The sequence below is a fragment of the Bactrocera oleae genome, chromosome 4, assembly GCF_042242935.1.
Source record: "Bactrocera oleae isolate idBacOlea1 chromosome 4, idBacOlea1, whole genome shotgun sequence".
Lineage (NCBI taxonomy): Eukaryota > Metazoa > Arthropoda > Insecta > Diptera > Tephritidae > Bactrocera > Bactrocera oleae.
The window spans coordinates 43,686,491-43,710,221 of record NC_091538.1 but is presented as its reverse complement, the minus strand read 5'-3'; the positions used below and the strand labels follow the sequence as shown (position 1 = coordinate 43,710,221).

General features: G+C 33.6%; 1 protein-coding gene across 1 annotated transcript in view; it reads right to left on the bottom strand.

Moving 5' to 3' along the window:
• The window catches only part of sca (scabrous), an 86,803-nt gene that overhangs the window by 7,228 nt on the left and 55,844 nt on the right, over positions 1-23,731 (bottom strand). Inside the window, exon 3 of the mRNA XM_014243525.3 lies at positions 664-1,230. Within this exon, the coding sequence (XP_014099000.2) occupies positions 664-1,230 (567 nt within the window). The remainder of the gene's footprint in view (positions 1-663; positions 1,231-23,731) is intronic.

Genomic DNA, 23,731 nt, shown 5'->3' with positions numbered 1-23,731 from the left:
GTGTCCGATTATAACAATAATAAAATATTGATGATCGAATGTATACAGCGCACAAAAATCAAAATTCACCTTTTTCTTTGAACACACCTAAGTTACATCACTTGAAAGCGTTCTTAAATCCAGACCTCATATTGACCTAACATGTTTTTCCAAATATATTTGGAAAAAGAGTCTTTGAATTTTAAACAGGAGAAAGAAAACTGATGTATTTGCAGCGTTAGCAGAGGTGCCGTGTAAAAAAGTGAAGGGATCTCCCATTTTGACTATTCGACTTTTCTGGGGTTCTTCAAGCAAATTGGCAGACTATTGACGATCGTAAAGCAAATATTTGTGATACAATCCTTCTGTTGCCATCATCAAAAGTGAACATTTGATGAGAACAGGTTAATTCACATTTTATGTCTATTTTTAAACTGTTTCGCATTAAGTTATCGACTTTATGAACGAACTGGTATTTTTCCAAATAATTTTCAGCTAACAATTTAACTGCGTAACATCTTATAAACAAATATCGCCGTAATTGCAACATGCCTACACTCTACGGCTTGACGCTGGACTGGTGTGGAAAACCCTAGTCTCGCAAAACAACTCAATTAATTTGCCCCAAGGCTCACATAAACACACGCATCCTATACAAGACGCACATACATATATACAACTCACCTTGTGTTCTGCACTGCGCTGCTTCTGCTGTTGCATCACCGCACGTTGCATATCCTGTGACACGCTCTCCAGTCGGTCCAACTTGCCTCGCAGCTGCGCCACCGCCACCTGCATTTGTTTATTAGCATCACGCTCATCCTGCAACGTGCTCACGCTCACCGCCATCGCCTGCACCGACCGCGCCACATTTTTGCCCTCTTCACGCAGCAGACTCTCCTCCACGGTAAGTTGTGCGCTGGTGAATTCTAATTTGGAAATTTCATGCCTCAACTCAGGTAGGCTTTTATCCATTTTCGTTTGCAAACTCTCGACATCTTCGAGCAGCTCCAGCATTGAAGTGTGCAATTTATCGAGCGAGGCAATTTGTCGACTCAAATTGAAATTGGCATCGGCCATACGATGCTGTTCGATTTCCAAGTTGCGTACACGTTCGCCTATGCGATGATACTTCAGTTCGTTCAATTGGGATTTTAGTGAGCGCTGTGCCAGTTGGAGTTCATGGATTTGTTGTCGCTGGAAACGGCAATGGCGGCGCTTGTGATCGGCAGTTAGTGGGTCGTGGATTAGCTGAAAATGGAGTAGAATGGAGACAATCGGTTAGTGTCGCTCGATGACATAGTGAATGCGAAGTTAATTGACTTCTTTGTTAAGTAAATAAAATGATATTGATGATATCTATTCGACGGCAGTAAGTAAAGCATTTAACATCTTGTTCTAAGCAGTGTCGGGACAATATAAACGGAATGGAGGAGGTTTAAGTTCCACTTAAAGAATTAGAACTTAGCCAGCCTACTTGCCTTCCAGTAATGTTTTAATCTGTTATAACAACAACATCTTTCCGTTCAAAATAGTTGGTATTCAATAGTTCAGTTCAGTAGTTCAGCATACATATCGATATCTTTTGGAAACTTTTCTGATAAGGAGGTTCTAAGCCTGGGAGTGGAATTGCCATTTTTTTGAAATTTTTTTTAACCTTAAAAAGTTTTTGACACTCTTCTTTAAGCAATTGGGAACTCTTCATTTTCATGGTATTTTATTATAGAGTTACCATCATTCGAAAAAAAGAGTTTGAGCATATTGCTGCTAAAAGTGTTTCAAGAGTGAAATATTTAGGAAGCGCTGTCACTTTGCGGGAAGTTTTTGGGTAAGTTTTAATTTGGAATAATTATACCCTGTACAAGGTTTATCAAGTTTGCCACCCAAAAAGAGACGCCGAAGACTCTATAGGGTATATATATAAGTGATCAGCATGACGAGCTTAGTCGAACTAGTCTCTCAGTTTTTGAGATAAGCTGCTTTCCGCCGATTTTGTACAATTAGTGCATGTAGCTGCAAAACAAACTGACCGATCAAAATCAAGAAGAATGTCTTTTTATACTCTTTTATGCTATAAAAAATGCACTTGTAAAGGGTATTATAGCTTCGGTGTAGCCAAAGCTAAGGTTTTTCTTTTTGAATTTTGAAAAAAACTAACCTCATATGTGTATTAGAAACATTACAATCCTCGTTTTTAAATTACAGAGTTGCCACTTTGTTTACACCGTAGATCTATCCTTGATCAACCTTCAAACATTTTTATTTTATTTTATAAAAGTTTTGAGATTTCAAAACATGTTTTAACGCTAAAAATCAACGTTAAACAAAATATTCTAGTAAACTGATATTAAAGAAAATAATTTCATTTCCTTGAAGTAGAAAAAATTTGAAGAAGTAGTGTTAACAGTTATTGGATAAATTATGTAAAGTCCTGAAATCTGACTGCTTGGGCAAAGCTTTTACTCAAGTCAATAGGGCAAGTAAGTTGTTGACTTGTTTCTTAATTCGATGTTGGTATATACAAATTGTAAAAATAGCAATTTCATTTCTTTAAAAAAAATTCTCAGGCATTTTAAGCAATTGTTAAAGTTTCAGCGGTGAACTATGGAAACCGTTAATAAAATATAAAAATATAACTGAAAGCAAAATTTAAAATGTAAATCCATACAAAATATGTACCAACTACCAGAGTCTATGAATGTAAGATAAATATTGAAAACACATGTTTAAATGTTGCAAGTACACATTGCCAACTGCACGGTCACCGGCGGCTACGACAAATTGTGGTACCCCACAGACTAGTGGCGAATTTTCATTCACCAGTTTCTGTCTTTTATTTACGTTTTGCTCAACGCTCCAACCGGAATTAAAGAAAATACTATATATATAGATATTATATATAGACACATAGTTAGTACACATGAAGCTATATATATGTGAGGCTAACCGAAAACAGCACAAAATGTGGAACACCATTGGAAACTATAAAAATTGAAAAAAATTGTAAGAATATGTGGAGAGACAAGGTATACATTTTACACATTTATAGAAACATATTTGAACTGAATATTGCCAGTGGCTTTCTTCCAAATTTATAGGTTCCATATTTGAGCTCAAAACACTTTAAATTTTATAGTTCGTTTTATCAATATCTAGAAGGGGTTTCTGTTAAGACTCTACTCAAATTTGGCTTGGAAATATCGCGTGTCTTCTGGTTTTTCAATGTGCAGAAATTTATTAATTTAATATTATCTGATTTCTAATGATATTGATTTAAAAATTATCATACTCAGACTCGTTTACGAGTTTAAATTTATAAACGATGATATTAGTAGAAATTGATATACATATACCAGTTTTGTATTATATAATCGGTATTTATATATGTATATTTGCTTAATTTTAAATTCTCTTAGGTTGTTTTCTTTCATATATTAAATATCAAAGCTTAACTTTTTCTACCGTTTTACTTTCAATAGCAAGAAACAAATGCAAAGTCAAATTTACAGAGTCAGCGAAATTTGTGAACTGGAAATTTTTACGAAAGTTAAAATATGAGTAAGGATATACATATATAAATATGTAAACAGTCTCATATATATTAAGGTGTGCGTAGTTTCCTAAGCTGGTTGTTTTTTTGCAAACGCCTTCTGAAGTATCAGCTTTTGCCCAAAAAACAAGGATCAACGTAAACAAGCTTTTTATTTTCAAATTAAGCCGTGCTTAAATCATATTTCTTTTCCCATATATATAACAGGGGTAGTTTTGATATTTTGCATTAAGCACATAAGTTTACAATTTTATAATTTGAAATTAAGTAAAATTCTAATACAAAATTCTACGCGCTACAAAAAAGATTGCAATAATTTTTTCGATAAAAACATTCCTTTAACGTTTATACGCAATTAAGTTTACATATAAAATGATCTGTGCATTCATACTCGTACAAGTGATTTATACAATACATTCTGTGTTGCTCATACGACATGGTGTACTGCATATATGAATATACATAGTAAATTTGATGTATAACTTTTAAAGTAATATACAATTTTGTATTGAAATATTACTTTTCCAAAGTTGTAGATTTATGTACTTTGGAGATAAAAAATGTATTGCAAAAGATCAAAAAATAACATATAAAATATATGGAAAAAATTAAAATAAAGAGCTTGTTTACGTTAGATCTTTATTTTTACGACAAAAGCTGAAACTTCAGTGGGCATTTGTAATTAAATAAAAAAAAAAGAACTGGAGAAATAATGGAGACCCTAATATATTACATACAGCTGTACGAGTTAAATTTCTTGCGCATACAATTACATAAGCTTTATTGTAAAAACACACAAGATTGTCAGAAACCATATACGCATGAAACACAAACACACACCATTGCAATCTTGCAAGCCTGCAATGCGGCTTTCTGCATTTCTTGGCATTTGCTTCTAGTGTGGTTGCTTGCTTTGCGGATTTTACTCGAGTCATGTTTGCAAATTGAAATTTACAGGCAAATTTCACTCAAGGCGACTGTGGAACAACAACAATTAATTTCAGTCAAATGTTGCATTTACCGCATTTAAATCTATGTTTACTGTAAGTTCGAGTATATAGTATACTATATTTCTTGTATGTCTTTAATCACTTTATGAATAATCTCAAAATAGCTCAATCGGCTTTGTAGCGGTTTCTCTTTTTTTACTTTGTGTGGTGGTATTATTTTGGTTAGCCATATATGTACTCACATTTTAACAATTTCTGTATTTGAGCTTACTTTTCACATATATAATAAAGAATTTGGATATTGAAGGAAATCTACACTAAGTTAAGTTAAATATGCAAGTACATATTTTTTTTAACGTCTGACATATTAATCCACGAAATATTGAAATCATTTTGCTAATAACTTATGATTTTGACACATTTTGGAGTTTTTCGATATTTTTATTCATTATTCAAATACCTTTTTTTTCAGCTTTGTGTAATATTTTTGTGAATGTGATGTAATTTTTAGTTTCGAGAGGTAGTGATTAGAAGTAATCAAATTGTAAGCATAAGCATTAGTACATTGTTCAACAAAGTATTGATACATTATCTAGGCCCCTTCAAATATATACCTTTTTTTTTTGAATGTTGAAAAGAAAGGAGTGTGGTTATTTAGCAATGCGCCTAAAGGTAGGCAACATTTAATTTATGTATATTTTGTAGTTAGAGCTGTTATGTTTAGCTTGAGTATTAAAAATGCTTTATTTTTAGCAAAACTCAAATGCTATATTTTTACTTCAGCTGAATATGTTCACTGAATTGAATTCAGCAAATATTTTACTAAGCCGCAGATGGCTAAGGCTTCTCCCCTTTACTCTATTCAGTGTTTTTGTAAAGTTTTTGTGAAGATACAGTTAAAATCTTTTTATTCAAACCAATGGTACAATAAAGTATGATATCCGAATAATTTTATGTAAGAGTTTAAAATTTTTAAAAAGTACGGCAATAGCGGAAAAAGTTTAGTTAGACAATAGTTTTTCTAGATAAACCCGTGTTTTTTGAAATGACAGCTTATCATTTATATTTGTTAATATAACAATATTTTTGGAGATTATAGCGATAGCTACTTCTTGGTGCGAAAAGGAAGTGTGAAAAATTTCTCAAATCTCATTCTATCTCAAAAACTGAGGGACAAGTTCACGTTTATACAGATGGACGGACCAACATTGCTAAAACGACGCAGCTCGTCACGTTTTCATTTATATGTAAACTTTATAGGGTCTCCACCATTTCCTTTTGGGTGTTGCAAACATCGTTACAAATTTAATAATAGCTAATAAGCTTCACCAATTTTGCTCCAGTTAAATTTGAATTTAAGAATCGAAAAAATTTGAAGTTTAATGTTCCTTCGCTACATGTTCGTAAAGATAAAACTATTTATTCTCTTAAACTATAAAGACCCATAATTTGGCATCTGGATATATATTAGTGGAATGGTTTCTGTAGCTTCCGATTTTTTTGGTATCCTTTATCAGCTGAAAAACTCAAATTTCGAACTACCTCGGCAAATATAATATAATGTTGCAGAATATCAGGTTTAATGTACATACCGTAAGATTGCTAGTGCGCCTATAATTATGCGATTTATATCTGATGCATAATTTAGTTGTCATTAGTACATTTCGCTTTAGTATCCTTACTCATCATTTTCAAAAAGCATATACGCTTATAAAACACTTCAGAAAGAGTATTTATATGTACACATGTTTGTGTGTATGCCTGTCTGGCACAGGTACAACTGCTAGCAACATAAACACACTTAACAGCACATTACAAATTCATTTCGTTTTATTGCATGCATATCAAATATGAAAAAGAAGACGAAAAATTCTTGGAAAATTACATAAGTGCATACTTTGAAAGCACACACCCACACATACACACCTATTTATATGTGTATATGTAAATTTGTGCTGTTAAACTCGTTTGTTTGCATAGAAACTCGACTAATTAGCACACAAATCAGTGCATAACGGTATATTCGGGTAGTGCATGCTTCAGTCTGGAGTTGGAGTTGCTCTCCTTGCAGCTTGTGTTGTTTGTCAGACAGTTAACTGTAGAGTATCCCCTTTACAGATATAAAGTAACATGTTGCACAATCCGTTAACGGCGTTGTTACTTATTTAATGTTGTAACAACTGTTGCACGCCCTTAAATGGGTCACTCTTTACTAACGCTCAGGATCATAAGCCGATTTGCATTAGTATTAGTGGAAGTGAGTTCGAAAGGTAGTTCCCCTAATCTTACTGATTTTAATTCATTTATTGCTTACGGCAACTTCCATAAGCAGATATTTCTATTGATAGAAGTAAGGCTTTTTTTTAAAACAAAGTTCATTAGTCGGGAGATACTTTCTAAACACTAAGTAATCTCTTGGTTTGATGTCGCTTTTTTACAGTCCATTAACCGTTCGGAGACGGCTTACAATAAATAGCCCTACAAGGATGCGACCAACGCAAAGAGGCAAATCTTAAGAGCTTCCTCTTTTTATTCATTCTCTTTTTCATGTGATTACTTCAATAATTCCCCTTTTTTAAATCACTTCATTCTTGTCAATTGAAAAAAGTAAACACGAATATATCAGATCTGCTCTTACAATAATAAGCATCATCGATTCGCCATTTCTCTGTTCGCTAACGTGGAGCGCTGCTCTCTTACCAAAAAATGTACAAGTATAAGCAACAACAAAGTTAGCATATTTAACTCGATACAAGAGAGTATGCGGATACCATCTAAAGTAGAATAATCACCTGTTTCAATGCTACCAAGTTTTGTTTAACAGATTTTACACCAGGTTTTTACCTCTTTTGGAAAATTAAAGACAGTTGTAATTAGTAATTTATTCTTAATTTATAGCTCTTTCAGTACGATTAAAGAGATAAGAAGTGCTGTGTATGAGTCAGGCTGAAAAATGAGTAAAGCTTTTATGAGGAAGCGTCCTCAACATTTAGCCATATATTATATTAGGTCAAGTAAAAAGTTCGTTCGGTTTTTATCTAAGAAATGACGTTATTGTCCATAGTACTAGTGTTACGTGTCGTATCATGTCATACTATACGGCGCTGAAAACGTGTTTATTCGCGCTAAAAGTTTGTCATTGACAGTTTTTCGATTGATTTACTCAGTTCGTTGTGAGCGCTCGTCAAAGATGGACACCAACAAAGAGAAAATTCGCTAAAGCCAAAGCGGCTGAAAACATTAATTTAGTTTATGGGCCCGGTACTGTAAACGAACGTGTAGCACAAAAGTGATTTGCTAGGTTCCGTTCCGGTAATTTCGATGTCAAAGATGCACCACGCGTCGGGAGGCCTGTCGTCGAAAATTGCGATAAAATCATGGAAATAGTGGAAACAGACCGTCACATGAGCACTTATTTAATTGCTGAAGAAATAAAGATAAGCCAGAAAACCGTTTGAAACCATTTGCATAACCTTGGATTCAAAAAGAAGCTCGATGTTTGGGTGTCACACGAACTAACGCAAAAAACATGATGGACCGAATTTCCATCTGCAAATCGCATGCAGAATCGCAACAAAATCGACCCGTCACTTATGACAACATCGAGCGCAAACGGTCGTGGTCAAAGCTCTGGGAAGCGGCCCAGATGGTGGCCAAGACCTGATTGACGACCAGGAAGGTTTTGCTGTGTGTTTGGGGGGATGGGCAAGGATTCATCTACTGCGAGCTGCTCCCCTATGGCCAAACGCTCAATTCGGCCCTCTACTGCCAACAACTGGACAGCTTGAAGGCAGCACTCATCCAGAAGAGGCCATCTTTGATCAACAGAGGCGGAATTGTGTTCCATCAGGACAACGTCAGGCCACACACGTCTTTGGTGGCTCGCTAGAAGCTCCTGGAGCTCGGATGGGAGGTTCTAATGCACCCACCTTATAGTCCGGACCTGGCACCAAGTGATTACCATCCTTTCCTGTCCATGGCGAACGCGCTTAATGGTGAGAAGTTGGCCTCAAGAGAGGCCTGTGAAAATTGGCTCTCCAAATTTTTTGGCAATAGGGGCGCAGTCTTCTACGAAAGGGGTATAATGAAGTTGGCATTTCGTTGGCAACAAGTTTACGAACAAAACGGCGCATATCTGACTTTAATCGGACAAATGTACACAAAGTTATCATCTTTTGAAACTTTTTACCTTACCAATATTTATACCCTGAACAGGTCAGATTAAGTTTGCCGCCATGTTTGAAAAACCCAAAAAGAAACGTCGGAGATCTATAGTACATATATAAATGATCAGCCTGGCGAGCTGAGTCGATTAAGCCATGTCGGTCTGTCTGTCTGTCCGTCTGTATACACGTGAAGTAGTCTCCAAATTTTTGGAGATATCAGCCTGAAGTTTGGCAAACGTCCTTTTCTCACCAAGAAATTGCTCATTTGTGGAAACTGCTGATATCGCATATAGCTGTCATACAAACTGAGCGATCGGAATCAAGTGCTGGTATGTAAAACTTTTTCATTTGACGAGGTATCTTGATAAAATTTGGCATAAATTATTATCTGAGACATCGCTACAATCTCCGAAGAAATGTTGAGATCGGACCAGTAAAGCTCATAGCTGCCATCCGAACTAACGGATCAAAATTCGTATAAAGTATAAACAGGTATGTTTCGTTCGTGAGATATTTATTGCAGTTTGAGGGATGTATTATAGAAAAAATTATAGTGAATAAGAAAATCGAAATTTTGCTATAAATATATTTTTAAGCCTAAGATTCTCAGCTGTTTTGGGTACATACATATATCACACGAGTGAATTCAGTAGTTGTCAAAATACACGTCGATTCAGATAATGCTACGGATAAACGACAAACTGTTTAACAAGATAATGATTACAACAAAAAATAAATCAGGTTAATGGATGGAACTAAAAATAACCTTTCTGCTCTTGTACAAAATAAGTTTTAATAATGATTGCATACATTATTACACAAGTGATTAAAAAAGGTTTTTGAATGCTGCTGAAAATATCGCACACAGCTGCACTAACATCTTGCACTTTGTTTACTGTAATTTAGAACTAAGCGCGACTTAATTGACAAGAAGATTGACATAAAACAAAAAACAATTAAGAACATGACATAATATGGAGAAGTTGATAAGAAAAATGTAATGAAACTGTCGCTGAATCAACTCGTTAATTATGTTAATGAAAGTATGCACAAATATAACAGCAAAAGGAAGAACAGCACTCACTGTAACTGCCACGAAGCCAGCCGCGTGACGCCAGCGCATACAAAGCTGAGAGTGAAGTGCGAGATGAAGGAATTATGGATATTGGTGCCGCTTTCTCTTTTCTTTACATTACAGCATTGCCAATCCATTGCACTCCACTGTGTCCGCAGCCTAAAGCTTGCATGGTAGCCAGCTGCGCAACTGAGGTGGCCAGACCGACAGCAAGCCGCACCAGCTGCTAGTGCTGCTGATGCCGCTGTAAACAAAGTATTAGCGATGAGGTAGAGATAAAATCTTCAAGAAAGTTTGCACTAAAACACTTTATTATGTTATTAAGGCGACAGCAGAGCAGCGAAAAAGTTGCGAAACGCAAGACAAAGGTAGCTGCTGACAGCATATAAGCATGCAGATTGCAGTGAGCAGTGCATGGAGTGAAGAGGATTGAAATCTCTGCGAAAGCAAAGGTAGTAAGGAAAGTTCGGTGCAGTGCGAGAAAGCAAAAAAAAAAAACAACCGGCGCTGCGTCGAAGTTGGCGCGCGTGAGGGCAATAAAATTGTCAACTTGGTCATGACAACAGCGTTAATAATAAATGCAGCAGACACAGAGAGGGAGATATAGAGAAATAGAGAGGACGAATGGGCATCCGCACAAAAGCTTTGTCAGTGAAAAGTTGCAAAAACAATGCAGCAAAAGGCTAACAAAGCTGCCAAGTTGAATGAAATGATTTTTACTTGCAAGCAAAGTTGCAGAGGAGAAATTTTATTCAACAAAAATAAAAAGAACAAAAAAATGTAAAGGATAGTAAAGGCTACCTTGTCCTGCCAGCTAATGTTGCATGCAACATTGCAGCCAAATGCTAAGTGATAGGCTGTCGCTGGAAAGTTTCAGCCCATTCATTTTGCTTCTTTGTAGAAACACGAACAGAGTTTCTTATACCCTGAATATGTATATTAAGCCACGAAGTTTGTAACACCCAGAAGGAAACGTCTGACACCTAATAAACTATTTATATAAATGATCACAATGATGAGCTGAGTTGATTTAGCCATGTCCATCTGTTTCTGTCTGTCTGTATATACGCCAACTAGTCGCTCAGTTTTTGGTCATGTGTCAGAACTGCCGAATCGGACCATTATAGTATATAGCTGCCATACAAACTGAACGAACGAAATTAATTTCTTGTATGGAAAACTGTTTTAGTTGCCGAGATATTTTCACAAAATTCATCAGGAATTATTGTCCCAGAAAATCGTTTAATATAAGAAGATGTTTTTCTGACCGATAAAAATCAAGTTCTGCTATGGAGCCTTCTTTATTTGTGAAGGGTATTCTTGGGTGCAACTGAAAACTGAAGTTAACGTTTGTAACTTGCCAGTTACGGTTATGTGGTGCGTGTGTGACAAGTTGTTGCAGCTCTTTGCTGTTCAACTCATGTCCAGTGGCGTAATTCGTTACATTTAGGCAGCCTTTGGGCTTTTGCTTCACTTTATACTTTTCATATAAACTTTTCTGTGCAATAATTTAATTTTTACAAATGTAGAAAACGCCGACAACAGTATGTTCTACGCTGTTATTAGCAATTTCTTTGCCTTTTTTCTTCATTATTTCGCTGCGCTGTTTTATTTCCTTTTGGCTTATTAAGATATTTCAATGTTGTCTAATACCATTCTTCTACTCTTTCTCTCTTTCTTTGCAAGTTTTTTGAAATTGGCCACGCTCAGTAGCTCGTAATTGGCCGGCGGTTATTTATGTTCTATTGAAATATATTTAATCTCTGACCTGCTACTTTTGTAAGCGGGAAGTAAATAGAATAGCCATTGGTCATGCCTTTTCTTGTTTATTTTAATAAAACGAGCACAAAAAAGCAAAATACTGTGGCTTTTACTAGTAAATGCCCAAGATATAATTGCGAAATGTGATTGCTGAGAAAAAATATGCTTCGAAGTTGGAAGAAAAGTATAAAAAACATAAAGTTAATTATAATTTATAGCTCCAGGTTTTAAGTTCAAGTAACTGTCTTCTAATATTGTGCATAAGATAAATAGATAGACAAAGAAATATTGAATAACATATTTTATTTCGAAAATTGATATTTCTGTTGTTATAATACGTGAAATGTTTGAAGAAACTAATATACAGTTAAGTTGTCATGTAAGGGTGGTCCTTATTTATTAAGAAAAATTTGCAAGTAAAAGCTTACACCCGTTATCGGCACTGAAAAGGCCAAAGATATTTCATGTAGCTAAAGTTGCAATTGTTGACAGAACATAGTGATAACCACGAGAGAATCATGATCATCCAAAATCAGGCATTAAGGCCATTCTTCTTCTTGACTTTTACCTTTTTAAGGCTGCTGTCCGAGAAATTTGGTTTTAGGCCAGAGACAAATTTTGGTGAATTTTTTCGATGTTTTCATTGAACAGCGCTTTTGGAAGAGGGATGCTTAAAAGGAGCTATCCAAGAATGATCATATTTTTTTTTTGTTTTCAGCAAATTTTATTATTGTCTGCTTTTCGAGTAAAAATACTTTTTTCACAAGAATACAGAAAATTGTGAATTAGTAATTGAATAAGCTAAGCCTATAGTCAAGAATGTTGACATAATGCCCAACCTAAAGCTTTAACGCAGTCATCAAGATCCCAGCATTTCAATTGTTTTGCTTAAGAGACCAGTGTAGTGGCCTTACTGAGGAGCTAAAATGTGACTGACCTCCAAGTATTTTCAGTCAACGCATGTTTACCTGAGTCTTCACTTGAACGCTTGGAGATGATTGTTAGGGATTCTACTGTTTGGTAATCTCTTTCTATGATTATCTATCAATAATATCATAATGGAATCTGCCTAAAGTTATGGTATGGTTATGACAATACCCTGCTTAAAAGTAAAATGTCTACTCGAAAAAGAAAGTTCCTAAATTACCTTAACGTTTCATTTCCATCATATTTTAAAAATTCTCTCCACTCTTTACGCTCTTTTTACATTTATTCCCCGCAAGCTATTCTTATTCTTTAACTGTAAACACGCGGTATAAATAATTAGTAAAATGTATATTAATTAGTTTCTTATAAATTATAATTATTGCGCAAATTATTTAAGTGGCCATAAGCGGAAGTCAAAGGCTCAACATCCGTCAACTCACTCACTCACTTGTTCTTAAGTTAATTAACGCGCTCAAACACATCTCAACACATATTTGACAAATGGCGCCACACACGAGTTAGAGCCAAAGCCATAGACAGCTGATAGCGGCGCATTGAAAGTCAATTTCATTCATACGAAGAGGCACACGAGCATAAATTCGGCAACACATGTGCTCTGTATGCCAGTACTTCTGTAGTTGTGTGGGAGTGTGAGTCACATTGCCAAGTTGCTAGAATAATATATCATTACAGACGCATACACGCATGTACACAGTTGACGCTTGCATTTGTATTTAGCCACATCCAGCTAATTAAGTAGCGGCGAACACAAATGAAATGGTGGCCAACCGAGCAGCCAACATTGACGCAGAAACTTTGCTACATCCGACGAATAGGTGGGGATCAGGGGAGTTGAATTTCCTAAGAAACAAAGAAAAGTCATCTGCAGCAGCCGGTGATAAAATATGCAACTGTGCGAATAGTTGCGGTATCAACGGAGTGAAAAAAACTGAAACTTAGTATTACTAGCTGGTGTAGTGGTGACAATTAAGAAAGCACGAGTAGTGCGTACGTTTTATTGCAGAAAGAATGGCGAGGATAATGACGAAAACTTTTGCGTCTGCTGGGCTAACTACCTACATTAAGGACTAAAGCGAAAATTACATTAAAAGTGCCGCAAAAGTAGTTGACTAGGGCGAGGGGATGCGGGTGTAATTGCGTGCAAATGTCTGTAGAGGGTAAAAAAAATATGTAGATATAATATATACATATACATACATATATATCTTTATATCTACAAACATTTCAATGTGCATATTCATTTGTACCATATAAACAAGCAAAGGAGCATTGAGCAAGAGTTTTTTAAGCGTGTGCCAATTTGTTTAAGCTCTGCCCAAATTTATATACCAACATATATACATATAAATATATATGTGTGTAAATACAATGCAAGTATATTTATTTATTTTCTGTCCAACTTGTTGACAGTATTTTAGCCTTTGGCTTTGGGTATGTGTGAAATAAATTCAATATCACCGAAAAGAGGGAACGCTTTGCTCTGGAAGTTTGTACGCCATGGCGTATGATTGACATAAATGTCTGCTATCGACACCATATATTTTCGTGTTTATTTGCTTTTTTTGTGACACGTTGAAACGACAGACTCATTTACTGCTGCATTTGACAGTTTTCAGCGTCTGTAAAGAACTTTATAGGTTATGTGAATCACTGCGCTTAAGAGCGTCTCCCGTCTGCGAAGGCGTACATGGCATCGTGCCAGACTGTATATTGTTGTTTGTTTGCTTTGGTATTTCTTACGAGTATTTTATATAGGCGGCGGGTGTTTGCATGTGTTGAGCATCGAAATGAGGAATAAGCTAAATTAATATTGCAAAAATAAATAAACTAATATAAATTACATAAGATTGAATAAAATAGATTAAGGTAAGATAAATATATATATACTCGTATATACATACAACAAAAACAAAAAAAATGTGTATATACAAAAAAAAAAAATTGTAATAAAAAGTAAATTAAAACAAAATTAATAAAATCATTTAAAATTCAGTGAAATTATAATAAAGAATTTCAAAAATATATAAAATTTAAAAAAAAATTAATTGAAATATGAGAAAATATAATAAAAAATGAGTTAAACAACATAAAATATAATTATAATATTAAACTTATTAAATGAAATAAAATAAATAAACATAATAAGTAGGTAGGTAGAGTGGCTGTCTAATGATGGCCCTAGGCCTAAAGGAGGCCCATTAATATTACCACCACCGTGATACCACCACGACTAATATTCCCAAAAATATTAAATAAATAAGTAAAATAAGTTAAAATAGCACAAAATAAAGTAATAATACAAAACATATTTTAAAAATTTAATAATAATAAATAATAAGAGAAAAATTAAAGTCAGTTGCGCCGAACTAATATTAGCTATTCACAAATAAAAAAGTTTCCATAAAAAAATTTTAAATTGACCGGGCAATATGTATGACAGTTGTATGATTTAGTAGTTCGATCTAAAAAAATTTTCGTTGGTTACACCGTTATCTTGGATAATAATGAGTGCTAAATTTTGGGAAGATATCTTGTCAAATAAAACAATATTTCATACAAGAACATTATTTTGATCGTTCAGTTTGTGTGCCAGCTATATGCTATAGTGATCCGATATCGGCGATTATGATTGACATATAAACAACGTCTTAGAAGCAAAAGGACGTGTGTAAAATTTCAGGTCGATGCCTCAAAAACCGAGAGACATACATATCGTCGGATAAACGGACATAGCAAAATTGAGCCAGCTCGTCACGCTGATCCTTTACATATTTATATTTTATATGTTCTCCAATTTGAATAATTTATTATATTTATCAAAGGTTTAATTATTATTTCACAATATTTGTCTGTGTTTCTGCCATAATTATGATTTAAATTGTAAAATGACTCTAACAACCCTGCCTATTATTAGCGAAATAAGCACTGAAGGAAATATAAGGAAAATGGTATGGTCTACAAGATATTCATATATATGTATGTACATGTTCATTATATTTTTACGCGCATATGAAATGCCATCCTTAAACTTTATTACTTTATTGACAACAACAATTTCATACTTCCACTCTAGCGCTCTACATTTCTCCACCTTATATTCGATCCAGTTGTATATGATGCCAAGAATGCATCTGTATATGTAAATACATGTACGCACAAAGCCATAAAACTGCAATATCCGCTGATTGCAATCAGTTGCAATAATCCACTCCCACGATTACAGCAAAGTGTAACCGGACTCATAAAGAATTTCTCATTAAAATAAAAATTGCTCGCCATAAAGGCACACATACAAACATATGTGCCTGTCATCTCCTTCTACAAAGGTCGAATTGCCCATATTTCCAACAACAATAACAGTTAAACATAAAAATTCGCATATTTGTTCTGCCGATTATATACGTTTTATTTAAGTCTACGCTGTATTTTCGACATCCTTCAGCAGCCATCATTAATGGTAGATGCTTGTCACTATTTGTTGTCTTGATGTTTTTCTTTTCTCGAATGATATGTCGCTTCGAGTCTTTTTGACGCTCGCAAGCCTATACAATTATAAACACATATATGGTATACTCCTATTAATGACTCGGCTACCTCGTTAACCCGGTTCGCTGTCCTGCTGGCCTGCTCACTTATAAAACTTCATCTCGCAGCCATTCTGCGCGCCACTTTGCGTCGCGCTTGTTAAACAACGTGACTTCAGCATGTACGAGCAAAAGCGCACGAAGCGCGCCTGTGTCTATGCAATAAAATTAATTCAGCGTTTGTGTGTTCATTGTATTCGCATATAAAAAGCATGTGACCTCAGGTGTATAAAAAGGACATATGCGTATATACATACATATGTAATTAGGCGTAAGTCGTCTGACACGCCGTGTTCGTGTTGGCCTTGACGGTTTAATTATGTATACGGGTTTTAAGTGGGTTTATATGTAAAGCGACATACAAACATCTGTTCTACTTCCATTCTTTATGTTTTAGTTTTTATTTTTTGTTGCTCATTCTTTTGCCTTTATTCTCTTAATGTAATATATTTATTCATATATAATAACTTAATAAATTCCCTGTCTCCATTCCCGTGCTGACCTTATAATTTTTACTGCAGCACATCTTTTTCGAAACGCTTATACTCATGCAACATGTTGCTATAGAGTATAATAGTTTTGTTCCTATATTATAGTGCGAAAATGAGCGTAATAGGACTACAACCATATAATATATATACTTCCCATATAACATAATTTTAAATTCCATCTGACTTTTTTACTTTCCAGTATGCAAATCAAGAACCAATGAATGTTTCGCAATAAAGCTTCGAATCGTGGCTTTGAGGTGCGCCACCTTATTACCATTTTCTAAATCAGACTAAAGCTATTTAAGCTCCCAGATACCGAAAATGAGAATTCCAGTTCCTACAGCGAACATTTTATCGAAAATATCGGTCAATATGTGAGATATATTATAGAAATTTGAAGTTAATCCTTTTCTGATAATAATACGTCTATATGTCAAAAATGGGTTAAATCGGGTCAATACTTTCCTGAGCCCCCATTTACCTAATATAACTATTTTCGAACTTCCGGCTGTGAGTTATCTCAATAGAAATGAGATAGCGTGTTTTTCTAATAGGAGTTTATCTTTGTGACTAAATTAGATAAAATTGGGTTAAAACTTGCCTTAGCCCCATATAACTGATATTCACGATTTTGAAACGTCCAATTGATTTTACTTCACATACAGGTATGTATGCCTCAGCAATGTCAAAAATTAACAAATTTGGCCGTTCATTTTGTATGCCCCATTGATTTTAGTATATGGTTATTTTCGCTGACGGGAAGTAAAATATAGTCATAAAATTAAGTGAGTCTGTGAGCTTCAAAATAAATTAGTATTATAGCAAATTTCATTGTAATACATTCATAATTTGGTCGAACAATGAAGTTGAACTTTTTCGCTACATTTTTGAATATAAAGCTTTGCCAATGCCAGAAGGTATTTAGCCGGCTTTGATCCTGTAAGTTGCAAGAGTATAAAATGTTCAGATACATACGAACTTTGTCCTTCCTTACTTTCTTCTTAAATTAAGTTTAATCGGTTGCTGAGTTACTAATATAAGATCGTAACTCGCACTGGCGAAAACGATTTAAAACGGGTATTTATGTATGTGTGTATGCGGATTAAGGGATAAGGAGATTATATTTTAAACTGCTCATTATTTAGCGAATTGCATTTCAAATCTTATTTATACATACCTTTTGCTAACTAAGGAAATAAAAGCCCTTGAAAGATATGCCTTAACTCCTACAATAAAATTTGTTCAAATATACTCCTAAGCTTATTAAAACCTCTTTGATATGTGTGTGAATCATGGATATAACACAATGGTGAGGAGAACCATCCATCTTCGATTCTCGACTTCTCTGCTCATTATTTTTGGACGCCGCTCTCTTGTCGAACAATTTCTATATCAAAGCAAGAGCTAAGTTAGCGTGTTGACCTCAATACAGGAGAGTATACGGATACCTCTTTGAAAAGGAATAACCGATTTATTCATTTAAGATTTCGGTTATATACAAATTTTACTATTGTGAATGGATCAATTGTTTAGTTGCTGTTAAAATGACACTCAAAATATGCCTTTTATATTAAATCTTAAATCTTAAATTGGCAGGATGGCTGAGATAAATTGGAAGTATTTATTTATGATTTTTAATAAATAAAGAAATATATTAATATGTGATTCAGTGTGACCAAACATATATAATTTTCGATACTTCTATTTCGGTCTGGCCAATTTGGTGTTCCTAAATCTCATATATGTCATGTAACTTATCCGATTTTTTACTCTTTTGGCGTTTGGTGAATCGAAAACAGCTAAAAAGCTTAAAAAGGTCCTAAACACTTAAATTATACTGGGGAAAAGGTGTCTCTATCACAATTGACTCGATTTAGTAACCGAGTTTGAAAATGTAGGAGTGCTACCGAGTTGACAGTCTTTGGTAAGATAAAATCCGGATCCGTTCAAGAGGATTGCTACTGGACCAGCGTAGAAAATTTTTGAAAGCAAAAAAAAAATCTAATTAAGATGAAATTTATTGGAAACGAAATAACAAAATTGAAAGAAATAGTTCAACGGCGATCTAAGAACGCAAAGAGTAAAAAGTGGTTGAAATTTAAGTGTTAAAAAACTTTTTAGTTCGATTTTCCGCAAAACTACGAGTAAAATTAAAAAAGGTTATATGGCAAAGTTGTAGGTAATAAAAAGATCTACAACCTCTGTACTAACAACTTTCTCACAGAACCTCGAAATGTAAGTAAACAATTCAAATATCCATGTTTTTTGAATTTTTTTGTAACTTGAACAAAAAAATTTGGCGTGAGTAAATAACTGCACAGCAATTTCAATAATTGAGAAGTCAAATTTAATTTGCAAGCAGCAAAACTTAGGTGTTTCATTGCCGTTTTTCTTATATATTTGTATGTAAATATCACACCACATATATATATGACAAAAAACACGTACGTATATAACCCCAATAAATACCCTATATTGCCTCTGCTACGGTTGACATAAGATACACTTCACATTTCAATTTACATAAACACAAAAATATGTTTTTTTTTTCGAAAACCTAACGGTTACTATTATATAGTAACTAAATATCATCAAAATAATTTTCAATCAAAGCATCAAGTAACCTTCGGCTTGAATACAGTTTGCAAACTAAAAAGGGGTTTAAAGAAGCACAGAGTCAAAAGAGCGCTTACAGTATTAAGAAATCGTTTGAAAGTAGAAATAAAGTTCTCAACAATTTTTTTTGTATCACAGACATACTTTCCAATATAAGTATGTGTGTATAAAGCAATATTTATTTGAATTATTGTCAGCACATTCATAGCTTCTGACAAATAAATCGATAAAAAATGTGTGTATGGGTAAAATATTTAATATCTACCTGTTAGTGACAAGAATTCTTAAGATCCTCTCGTATTTATTTCTAACATATTTTGCACACAACACATTCCTTTCAATAGATTTGCTGCCGTGATATACATATATATTACCGATACATATACATATACCTGTGTTACAAGTATATGGGTTCAAAATATTTTCTCTAAGTAATTTATTTGATGTTCTATTATAGACGTTTCTTTCAAAAATATATTTTTTCATTAAAAAAAATATTTATGTGTATTGGCAGGGCAAGTTTTAGACCATATTTCAGTATGTTTTCGAATATATAAAAAATTTCGATGACTAACAAGCAATTATTTACTTAAATGTAATCTACTATATTTGCATCCGGATCAATAGAAGAAAAAGTAATCAAATTGAGTTTATGGTTTATAGCAAAAGTGCGCTTAATGCTAGCAGCAATCCCTGGTGCAAATAATGCATTAAAAAAATAATTGAATCAACATTTGAACTGAATTTTTTTATAGCTTATAATCAAAACAATTTGAATTAAAAATAATTTTTAAATTTTTAATCCCAAATACCGGATTAAAAACAAAAAAAATTTGAATTACCTGATGGAAAAAAATTATTCCTAAGCCTTTAATTACGAATTAAAAAATAATAATTTGTTTTAGAATTAACATTATTTCGCGTCTGCGTACTTCGTTTTCTACCATTTTGAACTAGAGCTCGCACAGAGCCATAATCTTCAATACTCTAGAGCAGTGATCAGCAAACTTACAAATTCAAACGATTTATATTTATCAATTTATAATTTTGATTTTGAAAATTGAAATTTTATTTTTTGATTTGTATCGAAATTAAAAATTTAAAATTTTTAAACCCGATGTTGGAATTTCAAACTGAAAATCTAATTTTCGTTAAATTTTTTTTAAATTAAAAAAAATAATAGAATAAATTATTTTTAGTTATTAATTTCATTATATTTATAAATATTGATTTATAAAAAAAATTATTAGCTTTCAGTGGAATATTGGTGTAAAACAACCGTAAATACTTTCTTAATAAGGATGGGAGTAAGAAAGTTTAGTGAATTCTGAATAGATATTTTAGACTTTTAAACTATTTTAAAATTGCTGTCACATAAAATGAATTCAACATAAATTTGGTCTTTAAGTCTCTGATACAATTAATAGGTCATGAATCGGAAAATTGTAGACCAATTATGTCTCTCTTCGGTCTAAAATCGGTTTCAGTTGGACTTTTTACACAATTCAATAAATTTATTTTGAAAATAAGAATTGTAGAGTTTTTTTTAACCAAAAAATTTTCAAAATGTATCAGAATAATAATCATAAATATCAAAAGATCTATAAATAGCCTTATTCTAAAAAAACGCATCTAAAATATTAAATAATGAGATTAGAGTGCCTCCTATAGGTGGATGGGATTTCACACTCACTATTTAATTTGACTTTTTTTTGTGATATGGTATATCTTGACTCGGTTTTCAGTACACAAAGTTGCCCGATTTCGAACTTATCTAATATTTTTTATTGTACATTAATCAATTCAGAATCATTCAAGCACAATAATAATGCACTTGAAGTTCCTGCCAGTTGTCTAGTTCTTCCATCAGTCTTCTTAGATACCTCTGACTCATACAAATAAGTCAGGAAACCTCGAAATTGTCATAGAATTGAAAATATTTGTATTATACGAAAATGAAACAACACGACATTTGCAATAACAATCAATAAATATCAATGAAAGAGTCGCTTTCACATAGTCACAAACCAACAGCACAAACACACGCACACACGACAAAGTAAATAAACAATAAATGCCAATTTGTACGGACTCATGGACTCATGTAAACGGAGACGCAGCTATTTGTACAAAAGCGACAACGGTAATGATACCCATACATGCATAAAGGCACTAACAACAACAAAAATAAAAATATGCACGTGGCGTGAGATGAAAGCGTAGCGGTGAATGTACATAAACCGACAAGAAACCACACAGCATTGCTGTTCGATCTTAAGGTTGCCACAACATGTCCTTCCACCAAACTGATTGCTATTGCACCTACTCCCCGAAGGAAATGTGAAGAACATGCTGTGCAAATTGCTTGCATTGTAAGCGCAAATAAATAAGTAATGCACGAACAATAGCGGCAAGACAGAGAGGTGCATGGGAGAAATAGTAAAAGAAAGCGGAATAAAATCACAAAAAAGGCACAGCAACAGTTCTACAACTATTGCCCTGCCGGTGCTCGGGTGCGTTGAGTGAAAATAAAAAACATATAACTATAGTGAATGCGGCAAGACAATTTGCAGGAAGTAAGTAAAAGATTTTAGAATATATTTGCCAATCGCCAGTGTACACATACTTTTCGTTCACAGTATGTCTGTAAGCGCTCTCTTCGCAATGCAGTTTGCTTTAGTTTTAGTTTGCTTAGAGTTGCGGTTTGGCAGGGGTTTTGGAGGCTCACTTTGCTCGGTTGCCAATATTTCGGTTGATTTTGTTGTTGTTGTGGTTTTTGTTGGCACTACTTTTCTTGCCTACAAATACTATATATAATATATAAGTAAATGTGTATATAAACTCACTGTCAATTTGGTGCTTTCAGTTTTTACATTTATATATATTCTCCCCTTTTCATCTACTCTGAGTCTCTTTAATCTGCTATTTTTATACCCTAAACAAAATATATTAAGTCTGTCACGATGTTTGTAACACCCAGAAGGAAAAATCGGGGAACCTATATTTGATCGGCATGGCGAACAGAGTCGATTTAGCCATGCCCGTCTGTTTTTATACGCAAACTTGTCCGTCAGCTGTTGAGATATCGTTCTGAAATTTTGTACACAGCCTTTTCTTCCCAAGAAGCTGCTCATTTGTCGGAACCGCCAATATTGGGCCACTCTAGCATTAAGCTGTCATACAAACGATCAAGGTCATGCCATTGTATGGAAAACTGTTTTATTTGGCAAGATATCTTCACGAAATTTGGCCTGGACTATTTTCAAAAACATCGGTACATTCTCTGGTGGAATTGTTCAGATCAAACAGGTATAGCAATAATATGCAAGTTTTAGTATGGAATATTTTGTATTTGTGAAGGGTATTAAAGCTTCGGTACAATCGAAGTTAACGGGTTTTCTTGTTTAATGCAGAAGTCACTCCAGTTACACCCTAGCACTCGCTTCAATCCTCGAGCGTATTCAATATTGTAACGGGGTATTTTTATTTTAGCAATATAATACCAGTGTAAAACATTTGTTGTTGTTTGCTATGCGACTGTTTTTTGTATGCTTGTTTTATTTATTTATTTTCCTATGCCACAACATTTTTCTTGGTTGATTTTTTATTCATACATCTCAGTGCCAAATATCGTTAGCGTTTCAAGTGATTTTTGATCCACTATTGTTTTTCCGCCTGTATTTTCTTGTTGTGCACATTATTTATTTCGATTTACCGCTGTGAAATGCTCAAGAGACTCGCTTCGACAATTTTCGTAAAAAAGTGTTTGTGTGGTGTCACATACTGGTATGTTCATACTTGTATTCCCCCCATGGAACGAAACGACTCGACGGTGTGAAAATTGTGTATATGAATGGGAAAATTTTATTTTTTTAGTGTAGTCAGTGTACTATTTAAGATTCAAAAACCAAAATAAAAGTATTTTTCAATGCAATAATGCGTATTTAATTTTCTTAAAAAATCGACTTTCAAATTAATATAATATTTTACTTTTGTTTGGTTCTCGTATGCGCCAATATAATATGACCATATAAAATATTATATCCCAAGTAATTATTACAAAATACCGTATTTTACCTTTTAATTTATTCTATGAATTTACTGCAGATATTTATGGTATATATATACATAGAAATATATATAATATATATCTAAAATTTTGTTTCCAACCTAAGTATTTTAAATTTTATGGGTTCATTCATATTACAGCCCTGAATAACAAATCCTTATCGTATGTATATAAGAATTAAGTATATATGCCACATACTAAATTCTGAACATGATCTATTCATTGATACTAAAGTGTGATTTGATTACTTCGTTGAATACAATTATTAACATATTAGAATGAAATATAATAATGTATATGGACAGAAATCGTCCTAACACCTGCTAAGATTATTGCTCGTATTGCGATGGTTAACTTTTATAAATTTAAACATTAGTTTATTAAAAAATTTTAATTAGCAATCCGCACTAAATATATTATTTTATATATTATATTATTTTAAACTGGACCTAACAGATCTTTTCTTCTAGGCCTTTAATTTGATACCATTACTGTATTGCAAATTTAACACATCGTTTACTCACAATTCTTGTTAAATTGGC